This window comes from Garra rufa, chromosome 11 (genome assembly GCF_049309525.1).
Source record: "Garra rufa chromosome 11, GarRuf1.0, whole genome shotgun sequence".
NCBI classification, from domain to species: domain Eukaryota; kingdom Metazoa; phylum Chordata; class Actinopteri; order Cypriniformes; family Cyprinidae; genus Garra; species Garra rufa.
The window spans coordinates 32851399-32864173 of NC_133371.1; the positions used below are offsets into that span (position 1 = coordinate 32851399).

Genomic DNA, 12775 nt, shown 5'->3' on the forward strand with positions numbered 1-12775 from the left:
TGCCAGTAGCTATAGTCAATGGTTAAATATTAGAGGGAAAAAACTATTTCTGAGAGACATCAGTAATCTTGGTATCAGTGATACTCACCTTCAGTCATAAAAAAATATTTAACAAATATTAAAAATGTACTGTCTTCTTGTTGTTTCTACATTAATTTGAAGACTAAATGTGAAATTATTGCAATATAAAACTGTTTAAAACCGTAATGTTTTCAGTATACTGTTTAGTTCATTTTAATTGATCTTTTATGATCTAAAACATTTTGATTTAAATATTAATGTGTAAATTGTTTAAATTATTAAAAATGATATGAGCTCATGAATTTGTTTACGAAATAAAATATCATTTAAAATTGAATTAATAGAGTGGGATGGATAATGAAGAAAAAACAGCAAACAAGAATAAATCACAAATACAGTCAAACCAAAATTTATTTAGACACCTTCAACATTTCTCACAGTTTATTCGCTATAGTTTGTGTCAGAACAAATTCATCTTGATAATGTCAGATAACTTTGATAGAAAGGTATGTAATAGATTATACAATCACCCAAAAAATTCAGACAGCTGTTAGTATGACAGTATTTAAACAACTATTAATACTTTGTTGACCAATTACCAGGCAATGCTTAATTTTGTTCAGTTTGTGATGTAAAAGGGTCACTTTACCAATTAAAGAGTAGTTATACTCAATTAAACATATAGGCCCGGTTTCGCAGACAAGGTTTAAGCCTAGTCCTAGACTAAAATGTAAGTCTGAGTTGTTTCAACTGAAATAAAATTGCACTGATTGATTTTAAAATATATCAGTGCCTTTGTTTTGTCTCAAGATGCACCCCAGTAATGTTTTTTTCTAAGCATGTTTATAAAAATTACTTAAATGTCCTAATTGAACTATGGTCTAATCCTGGCTTAGTCTAAGCCCTGTCTGGGAAACCGGGCCATAATGTTTAATGGCTATAGTCAATGGTTAAATATTAAGGGGAAAAAAAACTATTTCCTAGAGACATCAGTGATATTGGTATCAGTGATTCTCACCTTCAGTCATAAAGATATTTAACAAATATTAAAAATGTACTGTCTTCATGTTGTTTCTACATTACTTTGAAGATTAAATGTGAAATGATTGCAATATAAAAGTATAATTAAAAACGGCAGTGTTAGGTTGGATAAATCACGATTAATCGTGATTAATTTTAGAAAAATGTGTGATTTAATTTAAAAATGTGTTATTTTTTAAATCAATTGACAGCACTAATATATACTGCATATGTTGTATTATGTTCATATTAAAGTATATAACGTCTGTCCTTTATGCCTTCTCAGCTATTCAGACCTGTATAACACTCCTGAAGGTGGGACGTCCAGCTCCACACCACGAGGCACGGCAAAAGCGACGAGAGTTACGACAGAAACAACAGGCTGAGCAGGAAGAACTAGAGCTGAGGATGAGAGAGTTGCAGACGGCCAACGAGAACAAACAGAGAGAGCTGGAGGCCTTGAGGAAGGTCTGTAATGTTCTACAACAACAGCTGCTGAGCTTCCAATCTCTAGCAATTTAGACAAACATGTCTTTCTCAGCACTTACTGGAAATTGCATGGTTTTTCGCATTGTTCCTTCTACGTTTTATTTAGAATATGCTGATAAAAACAATCCATTGGAGATCTCACCGTGTCACGAAATATAGATTTTGACTACAGTTGTTACTTGTATTTAGACTGGTGTTTAATGTGTAAATGGCAACAGCATTTTGCGTTTGAAAAGAAAAGAATAAGTGCTGTCGGTATTGGAACAAAACTACAAACATACCCCCTGCAATGCCGTTTAACGAGTGAAACAGGAACTGTGCCTGTTGCCACACTGACCATTCATGAAACAGTGTTTTCCCAGGAACCCATGGTGGCTCTTTGTAATCTCTCTTTGCTATTCATGAATTCGGATTTCACTGAAACTCTCATCTTTGAATTCACTCTCACTCACTCTCAATCTTTGATTTCAAGTGCCACCTTCCCTATTCATGCTCTTTCAACAGAAAGCTTTCAGCAGAAGTTGTTTCATCCTAAACGGCCAGCACTGAAGCTGAAATTAGATTAGCTTGAGTGTGTGGTTTCACACTCTATATAGAGATGTGGATTGGGTGTATGTGTGAGAGTTGGGGGTTGGGTGAGGAATTGTGGTTTAGCATTTAACCTTCTTAACCTTCTAATTTCTCATTATCTTGATTATCTTTTCCAGTTGAGTGTTTTAATATTGTTAAATCAGAGTTAAGCCAGACTTATCCCCAACGAGGTTTGTCATCGGCAAGTGGATTTAAATCCATAAGATAAGCATGACCGTGTTACAGATTCAGCACATTGGTTAACCGACAAAGACTTGTAAGATCTTAATGGTAAGCACTCAAATGTTAAGAAGTGTGCTGGAAAGAGATTTGTCTGTCACTTTTCTTCATTAATACATTTTACACCATGTTTGGCATAAAAATTATAAACCAATAATTAAGACGGGATTTTTCGGCTAAATATACACTACCAGTCAAAAGTTTTTGAACTGTAAGATTTTTAATGTTTATTAAGAAGTGTCTTCTGCTCACCAAGCCTGCTTTTTATTTGAAGTACAGCATAAACTGTATATTTTAGTAAGGTCAAATGATCCTTCAGAAAGCATTCTAATATTCTGATTTGCTGCTCAAAAACACTTATTATGATTATATATATTATGTTGAAAACAGCTGAGTATATATTTTTTCAGGTTTCTTTGATGAATAGAAAGTTCAGAAGAACAGCATTTATCTAAAATAGAAACCTTTTGTAAAAAATTACAAATGTCTTTATCATGACTTTTGATCAATTTTAAGCATCCTTGCATAATAAAAGTATTAATTCCGAAAATAAATAATAAAAAAGGTATTGAATGGTATAGAGTATAATGTTACAAAAGCTTTTTATTTCAGATAAATGCTGATCTTTGGATCTTTCTATTCATCAAATCATCTTGAAAAAATGTACTCAATTGTTTAAAATATTGATTCATAATAATAATAAAATGTTTCTTGAAAAGTAAATTAGCATATTAGAATGATTTCTGAAGGATCGTTTGACACTGAAGACTGGGCTAATGATGATGAAAAGTAGCTTTGATCACAGGAATAAATTACATTGTAAAATATATCCAAATATATTTTAAATAGTAAAAATATTTCATAGTATTACTGTTTTTGCTGTATTTTGGATCAAATAAATGCAGGCTTGGTGAGCAGAAGAGAATTCTTAAAAAAAAAGAAACATTAAAAATCGTACTGTTCAAAAACTTTTGACTGGTAGTGTATACAATAATAACCAAAATAAGCAATTTAAATATTCAGAAATATACTTTACTGAATACATTTTTCAAGTTTAATTACTTCTATAATTCTATAAACATAAAAACACATTTAAATGTATCTAGTAAACACTATCAGGGATTAATTATTGTTTTAATTCTATAAATTTTAGACAAATCAAAAATATATATTTATTAATATGTCTGCATTTATAGACTTTAATACTACATTACATCTTGACATACAAATGTAAAAAAGCAATTAAGACTTGATTCTTTGACTAGGTATCTGTTTAGCAATATGTGAAAAATTTAATAAACAAGTAAAACAAAACAGTGCTTGCCTAAATATGTTTTTCATTCTTATGTTTAAAAAATAGATTTAAAACTTGTGAATTTCTTAGTGAAATGTAATTGGATGAACTGGACTGAATAGATCAGGAAAAGCAACAAAATTGTCTTTGAAAACTGAATAAAAGCATAAGTTATTGGCATAAAAATATAAAACAAAACATTAACTAAAAGAGTTGAATCTTTGACCGTTTAAAAGAGTATGCCATAAAAAGCTCAATAAATTACCCAAAAGCATTTCAAAATAAACTGCAAAGTCCAACAGCTGACAGCTGATTACAGTAAATTACACAAAACACAATATACTCTGATAGAAACCCAGTCTGACACAGTACATACAGTGTTAACTGGGAACAATCATTTGATTTACGCCGATGACAAGTTCTCATTGTCTGATCTAATTGTGTCTGAACTGTTGTCTGCATGTAGAACAGTCCAGCATTGATGTGTCCGTGCCTCTCCCCCTGCCCTCTAATACATAGCAAGACAATAGGTGCCTGGGGAGAGAGCTAGAGAGGGCTGTTCCAAACCCTGAGGAGTCCATACTAAAACAATACCTGCCCTGTCACTCGGCACGGCCACCTGGGATCTCACACTGACCTGCCATCTGACCAAAACCATATAGAAAGTGATTGAGGGGTGAGATTGTGGTCAGTGGAGGATACTGTTGTCATTCACTTTTTATTTAAAACTTTATAACTAAAACATGATGCAGTTTCCAATTAAAAACTGTAAAACTGTTAACATGGGTTAACAAAAAAAAGTATCATGTAGACGTGTGATGATTTTTTTTGTGCACAGGATAACGGGTGTGAAGGATGTTTAATGTTTAGTTGTTCTGTGGTTTATTTCTGTTTGGTTTGCTCTTAGGCCCCTGCTGTGCTAAAGGTTGCATATGAAGTTTTATTGCATTCTGGGTAGTGGTACTATGATCCAGTGAGGAAAATGTTCTTGTTTCCTCCATTTGTAGCCAACTCTTAAACCCCAGTTCAACATGATGTGTATCTGATTTCTTTACAAATGAAGAAAGTCTTTGTTTTGCACAGAAACTGGAGGAGGCCGCAGCCAATGCAACTGAAGAAGAACACAGACGTCTGCAGACCCAGAGCGAGCTGCAGGATCTTTACCGGGTGGAAATGGAGAAAGAGAAAATGGTAGTTGTTTGCTCTTTGAACTTGGTTTGGCTAGCATGGCTTTAGCAGTGACTCTTCAATGCCCATTTGATATCATGTACGCTACCAGTCAAAACTTTTTGAACAGTACGAATTTTTAAACATTAAAACGTCTCTTCTGCTCACCAAGCCTACATTTATTTGATCCAAAATACAGCAAAATCATTAATATTTTGAAATATTTTTACTATTAAAATAACTGCTTTCTATTTGAATATATTTTATTATTATTATTATTATTATTATTATTATCAATGTTTAAAACAGTTGAATACACATTTTTTTCAGCATTCTTTGATGAATAGATCCAAAGATCAACATCTATCTGAAATAAAAAGCTTTTCTAACATTATACCATTTAAAAGCGTTTTTGGGGAAAAGAAATTATAGAAATGAATATGCTTTAAATTGATCAAAAGTTATTATTAAAACATTTAAAATGTTAAAAAAGATTTCTATTTCAGGTAAATGCTGTTCTTTTGACATTTCTATTCATCAAAGAAACATGAAAAAAAAATCTACTCAGCTGTTTTCAGCATAATAATAGTAATTTTTATAAGCAGCAAATCTTCAAAAAAAATTCAGCTTTGAAATAACAGGAATAAATTACAATTTTAAAACTATATTCAAATAGAAAATGGTTATTTTAAATAGTAAAAATATTTCAAAATGGTACTGTTTTTGCTGTACTTTGAATCAAATAAATGCAGGCTTGGTGAGAAGAAGAGATTCCTTTAAAAAAAACAATACAAATCTTACAGTTCAAAAACTTTTGACTGGCAGTGTAGCTAGAGAAATTATTCTGACCAATGAGGTGCTGGATTACTTCAGTTCCACAGGTCCATATTTGTAATATTACAGGAAGTTTGCTGCAGCATAAGTTCTGCTTTCTAAAGTTATAACTGGAAACGTGGAAGCACAAGAATTTGCACACAGTCACACAAAAAGCAAATCAGTCTGCACTGGTACTTTTTTAAAGTGATAGTTACCCAAAAATAAAAGTTGTCATCATTAATCATTCTTGATCTAATCATTCATGTAGTTCAAGAACTAACTTTACTTTCTTCTGTGGAACACAAAGATTTATTTTTGTCCAGTGAAAGTCAGTTGGGTCCAATATTCTGTTATATGTGTTTTAGGTGCGGCAGCAAATGGAAGAACAGGTGGCTCAAAAGTCCAGTGAGTTAGAGCAGTACCTGCAGCGCGTACGTGAGCTGGAGAACATGTACCACAGTTTAGAAGAAGCACTGGAGGAAGAACGACAGGCCAGACAAGATGAAGAAACTGTCAGAAAACTACAGGCCAGGTAAATGAATTTCAGTCATGACAACTTTGAATAGTTAACATGTTAATGGCTATGACAGTGTTAGTGTATTTGGTCTTAGATCTTAGGTCTTAGATACAGACATGCTGCTGTGAGCACAAAAGCTGCTGCATGAATAGGCATACATTAATTTGGTTGCAGATCTAGACAGGTGGAGCTGGGGCGAAGTGGAGGGTTTCTGAGAACAGCAAAAAAGGACTAAACTATTTTAGCATAAGAAAGCTGGACTTTTTCAAGAGTTATCAAACACACACACATTAACTGCCGTTAAAAAATTTGGGTTCAGCAAGTTTATGTTTTTTTTAAAGAGTTTCTTATGCTCATCAAGGCTGTATCTATTTGAGTAAAAATACAGAAAAAAATATTTTGTGAAATATTATAGAAATTTATAATAACTGTTTTCTATCTCAGTATACTTAAAAATATAATTTATTACTGTGAAACAAAGCTGAATTTTCAGCATCATTACTCCAGTCTTCAGTGTCACATGATCCTTCAGAAATCATTCTTATATGCTGATTTGTTATCAATGTTGGAAACAGTTGTGCTGCTTAATATTTTTTGGGACTTAAGTATAGTTTGGCTGTTACTATATACACTACTATTCAAACGTTTTTTCAAGAAATTAATACTTTTATTCAGCAAGTAATAATTTCAAATAGAAAAGATTTCTATTTTGAATAAATGTTGTTTGTTTTAACTTTTTATTTATGGAAGAATCAAAGAAAACATCACAGGTTCTGAAAATATTAAGCACCACAACTGTTTTAATAAATTAGCATATTAGAATGATTTCTAAAGCATCCTGTGATGTGACACTGAAGACTGGAGTAACAACTGATGAAAATTCAGTGCTGCGTCACACAAATAAATTATATTTTATTAGTATAATAAAAGAAAACCAATATTAGAAAATGCAATAATATTTCTGTCTTTTTGTTCAAATAAATACAGTTTGAGCATAGGAGACTCCAATAAAAAACATTAAACATCTTACTGAACCCAGACTTTCGAATAGCAAGTATGTGACCCTGGACCACGAAACCAATCATAAGGGTCAATTTAAAATTGAAAGCTGAATAAATAAGTTTGTTAGGATAGGACAACATTTGGCCGAGATACAACAATTTGAAAATCTGGAATCTGAGGGTGCAAAATAAACTAAATACTGAGAAAATCGCCTTTAAGGTTGTCCGAATGAAGTTCTTAGGAATGTATATTACTAATCAAAAATTAAGTTTTGATATATTTACGGTAGGAAATTTACTAAATATCTTAATGGAACACGAGCTTTACTTAATATCCTAATGATTTTTGGCATAAAAAGAAAATTTGATCATTTTGACCCATACAATGTATTGTTGGCTATTGAATTAAGTGCGGCTGGTTTTATAGTCCATGGTCACATAAATTATCAGATTTTTTTATAACTTTTGAAAAATTCCGTCTTAATGCTAGTATTCAGTTATTTAAATGCACATTATTTATTAAACTGAATGTGTTAACAAGTTCTTGCTGTCTGTAATACAACAATCATGACCCAGACTGTCTCTTCCAAACCTGTTTGTTCAGTTACTCACAGTAGTGTATGTTACAATAAGGTTTAAGGTGTAATCTGATCTGGCCAGTGGTGGCAAACCAACAAATTATTATACTATAGACGAGCTGAAAATTTGAAGGGGGTAAAGGGGGTGGGGGCCGTCCCGATCTCTTTCTAGGGGGGGCTATACAATTAAATTGAAATGCACTAAAATCAACTAATATTACAACACCAACATCTATAAAAGGTTAACATTAGTGCTGTCAGTCAATCATTTTAAAAAAATCACGCATTTTTCTGTAATTAATCATGATTAATCGCATATAGTCAGAATTTCACACTGGACTACCAAATTAAGGTAGAAACAACATAAAGTATATTTTAAATATGTGATTAATGGCATATTTTTTTTTTTACCAAGTAGCCTATTATTAATGAAGTATTGATATCAATACTGGTACTGGTGTCTTTATTAAATGAATTTTCTCTCAGGTTTACATATTAATTATGTCCATTCAACATTACAGTATAATTGAAAGCCAATATTTTCAACATTTAATAGGCTCTGAAATGTATAACAATTTTTAATTTAGATGATTTTCTTTTTTTTTATTATTTAAATGTCTTCACATGAACTATAAATTGAGTATGCGTAAACTACACAGATTATTATTGCAATATACTGGTTATAATTGTGATTTGATGTATTTTAAGTTTTTTACATTAGTGTTTACCACAAAGTATATTTTGGCCATCCAAATAACATTGGATCATAAGAGCTTTAACGTGCTGGAAATGGTTGTGCAAAATGCTTGAAAGTCATTGAAAAGTGCTTAAATTTCTCTTTCAAAAGGTTGTACAAACCCTTAAGTGAATACTGTAATAACATTCGACTATGCATAAGTTGGCGTTACTTCTGGTTTTCTGACATACCTCAGCGCTGTTTATAACAGAATTTGATTGATTCTCAATAGATCTTGCAGAAGCAACTTTAATTCATTATGTGCGAATTCAAACACTTCTCACTGGATCTCGCAGCACTGTGCAGTTACAGTGTTGCGAAATCAACTCACAAAATTTATTCGCACCGGCAGAAAAATGTGTCCATTTGGACACAGTCTGGAGCCCAACAAGTGCTTGTTAAATCTGCAGTCTATTGATGTTGCGGTCTCCGGTAGATTGTTGTTGTTCTTGGCTTTCTTGCTTTTCTTTTTTGGCTGGCCCGGGCCAGCGTTACCGCCTAGTGGACAAACTAATTACTTCGTACTAACGTACTTCTCCCTCGGGCCGGACGAAGATGATTGGCGGGCCTTGCGGCACAACAAAACCTTCAGAGTAAGGTCATGTGACATCTGGAATGGGGCAACCTACAAAAGGCTGTTCTTTTCCTTGTAAGGTGGGAAGTTCGAGTAGCGTCACGAACACATGAGGATGTCTGAGATGTCTGTTCAAGTCTGCAGTTCCTGTTCCCTGCCTCACCCCACGAAACCCAACTCTTTTCCTGTGCTTGTGCTGACCCATCGCTAGATCATCACTTTACTTAAACTCACACAAAATGGCACAATCAGCTCTATAAACAGAATGTGAATTCCCCTCATTTATATGGCTTCTATTGGCTAGCAAATGCCATTCAGCCAATTTTTTTTTTTTACTTTTATTAACTCTTGTCAGGACCAAATTTGAATGTTGACTTGACAAAGCCTTGTTTTAAAATTCCAAAATGTTTAAAAAGGCTTGAAGCCAGCTATTAAATGTTGAATTATGCACACCCTGGTACTGACACTAGCTCATCGACACACTGTGATAATAGAGGCTGTTTTGAGGCACTGTAACACAGGCTTGCAACATATAGGATTTCCTATTTCCTTCTGCCACTTTTCTGTCTAGGTCTTGTAAAAAACAAAAGAGTATTTAATATAATTTGACAATGTTTTTTTATATGTGAGCATGTGCATCTGTGTCTGCTACAGACTGTTGGAAGAGGAGGTATTCAAGCGTGCAGAGCTGGAGCAGATGCACCTGTATCAACAGCAGACCATTTCTCAGACACAGGCAGAGAAACAGGAGCTGGAACGAGAACGGCTGGCGAAGGAGAGCGCTTTGCAGTCTGCCATGGAGCAGCTGCAGCAGCTGGAGGCTGACAGATGTGGTGCACTGGAGCAATACGAGGTAAGAAGCTAGAATAAAATAGCTGGAGGCTAGTTATGCTGAAGTTGTGATCTTTGTTGCTGAATAATGTTGCCATCTAGTGGCTGAATAGAGCAATGTGCGCTGTCTTCTATGTGACCCTGGACCAAAAACAAGTCTTAAGTAGCATATTTGCAGCAATAGTTAAAAATACATTGTATGGGTAAAAATTATTTATTTTTCTTTTATGCCAAAAATCATTAGGATATTAAGTAAAGATCATGTTCCATGAAGATATTTGTACATTTCCCACTGTAAATACATCAGAACTTGAGTTTTGATTAGTAATATGCATTGCTAAGAACTTTTTTTGGACAACTTGAAAGGTGAATTTTCTCGATATTTATTTATTTTTTACACCGTCAGATTTTTCCTCCTTCTGATGGTAATATTGCTTGTTTTTATGTAAACAGGAGGTAATGAAGAAACTAGCAGATGCTGCTAATAACACAAAGAGCTGGAAGGACAAGGTGACTCATCATGAAGGACTGATACGGCTCATTCAGCCAGGTGACTTCTTTTTGTCTACTCAATTTTTCAATTAGGCACTTTTATTTAACATGCATTATTACTAGTATATTGTACCCACAGCTTACACTATGCCTATGTCTTACATCATCTGCTGGAACACCACTCTCTCATGAATGACAGTTTGCTGAAGCTAGATATTACGGTTTATAAAGTTTAAAATAAGGATATTTGTCTAACGCATCGATTCACTTCTGAATGGCTTTATTAACCTTCCGAAACCATGTGGAGTACTTTTTATGATGGATGGATGCACTTTATTGGACTTCAAAATCCCACCACCCATTGACTGCTGTTATGAAACTTGGAAGAGCCAGGATTGTTTAATGCTCATATTATTTTAATTTGTGACCCTGGATCACAAAACCATTCTTAAGTAGCGTGGGTATATTTGTAGCAGTAGCCAAAAATAGATAGTATGGGTCAAAATTGATTTTTTTACTTTTATGCCAAACATCATTAGGATATTATGTAAAGATCATGTTCCATGAAGATATTTAGTCAATTTCCTACCATAAAAATATATCAAAACGTAATTTTTGATTAGTAATATGCATTGCTAAGAACTAAACTTTAAAGGTGTTTTTTTTTTCAATCTATATATTTTTTTTTTGCACTCTCGGATTCCAGATTTTCAAATGTTTTAACAAGCCATACATCAACGGAAAGCTATTTATTCAGCTTTCAAATTATGTATAAATCTTAATTAAAGACTGGTTTTGTGGTCCAGGGTCACATTTGTGAGTATATTCGGATAAAAGTGTCTGCTGAATGAATTAATATCCACGTTTTGTCTCTTCAGGTCCCAAGTACCCTCAAAAAATCACAAACTGGGGCCCTGCAGCATTCACAGAAGCAGAACTGAGTCTGAGAGAGAAAGACTGGCAGGAAAAGAAACATAGGCCTGGTACACCTCAATAGTGTGTTCAGTCTGCAGATCTGCTGTCCTGTTAATACACGTCACTGTAGATAGAATCACTAGTGAAGTATATATACTGCCTCTGTGGGGTTAGCCTCTGACCACACTAAAACTGTAGGCCACTTGACTTTACACAGAGTAAAGCTGAGCCCGGCCTCATCTGAAGAATTGTGTCTTACCATTCCAATCTATACTGTAACATTCCAGTGTCATTTTGTCTTTTGCTTTAAAGTGATTTTATACATTTTTGTATGATGCTCCACATCTCGTGAATGTTTTAAATTTGGTGCATTTCCACCAAAGTAATAGCAGATGTTTCTTCCCTATAGTTCATGAGTTTTAAGTAAACAAATAATGCCATAACCTAACTGACCAAGTAAAAATTTGTAAAAAGTGCAAACATTAGTTTAAAAAAATAGTTTTACATTTTAAATAATAATAAAGCATGCAGAATGGACTAATAAAAAAAGAACAATTGACACAGCAGGAATGCATAGCAGTTGTTCACATACTGTAAACGCAATCTCATTCAAGGAGACACGACTGCAGTATTAACTAATTTATACGCTCAATGTATTAACACAATTGTGTTTACCTACATTTTATCTGTGTTTTTGGGATTATTCAGTCATGTACAATACTGTACCAAACTGGTGTGTTTGCCTCAAACTAATGTCCAGATTTAAGCCTGAGACTGTATTGTTTATCATTCAATAAAGGCGTTATTTAATAGTTGCAAATTAATTCTTTTCAGAGTTATCCACCTTATTCTTCAAAGCGGAAGTAAGTCTATGTGCTATATAGGGAAATAACAAGGAATAACAACGTGTTGTTAACAGTAAAACTACTCTGTTCATAATTAAGTTAATATTAAAACTAGATAAAGTTTAAGACAAACTTTAGGTTGGCTTATGAAAGCCTAGCTTGAAAGTTTAAAGCAGCTGAAAAAGCTTAAAGTTTTGAACTTTATATAGATTTGCTAGCATGATTAGAATGTATTTAACATGATTCTGACATTTTTCTAGCATGGTTAGTATGTTTCTAGCATGATTAGCAAGTTACTAGCATGTCATTAGCAAGTTTCTAGTATGATTAGCAAGTTGTTAGCATGATTCTATCATGATGAGTAAATTGTTAACATGTTTCGAGCATGTTTCTAGGATGATTAGCACGTTATTTACATGTCATTAGCATGACTGACAAGTTACTAGCATGTTTCTAGCATGATTAGCAAGTTACTAGCATGTTGCTAGCATGATTAACAAGTTACTAGCATGATTAGTAAGTTGCTAGCATGTTTCCAACGTGATTAACCAGTTGCTAGCATGTTTCTAGGCTGACTAGTAAGTGCTAACACATTTTAACATGTTTCTAACATGATTAACAAGTTGTTAAAATGTTTCTAGTATGATCAGCAAGTTGCTAGCATGTTTT

General features: G+C 33.4%; 1 protein-coding gene across 1 annotated transcript in view; it reads left to right on the forward strand.

The window, feature by feature from the left end:
* swap70b (switching B cell complex subunit SWAP70b) overlaps positions 1-12085 on the forward strand; it is a 24248-nt gene extending 12163 nt beyond the window's left edge. Inside the window, exons 6-11 of the mRNA XM_073850183.1 lie at positions 1297-1509; positions 4718-4825; positions 5983-6149; positions 9678-9876; positions 10308-10404; positions 11225-12085. Coding sequence (XP_073706284.1) covers positions 1297-1509; positions 4718-4825; positions 5983-6149; positions 9678-9876; positions 10308-10404; positions 11225-11343 — 903 coding nt within the window. The 3' untranslated portion in view covers positions 11344-12085. The remainder of the gene's footprint in view (positions 1-1296; positions 1510-4717; positions 4826-5982; positions 6150-9677; positions 9877-10307; positions 10405-11224) is intronic.
* Positions 12086-12775: the final 690 nt, after the last annotated feature.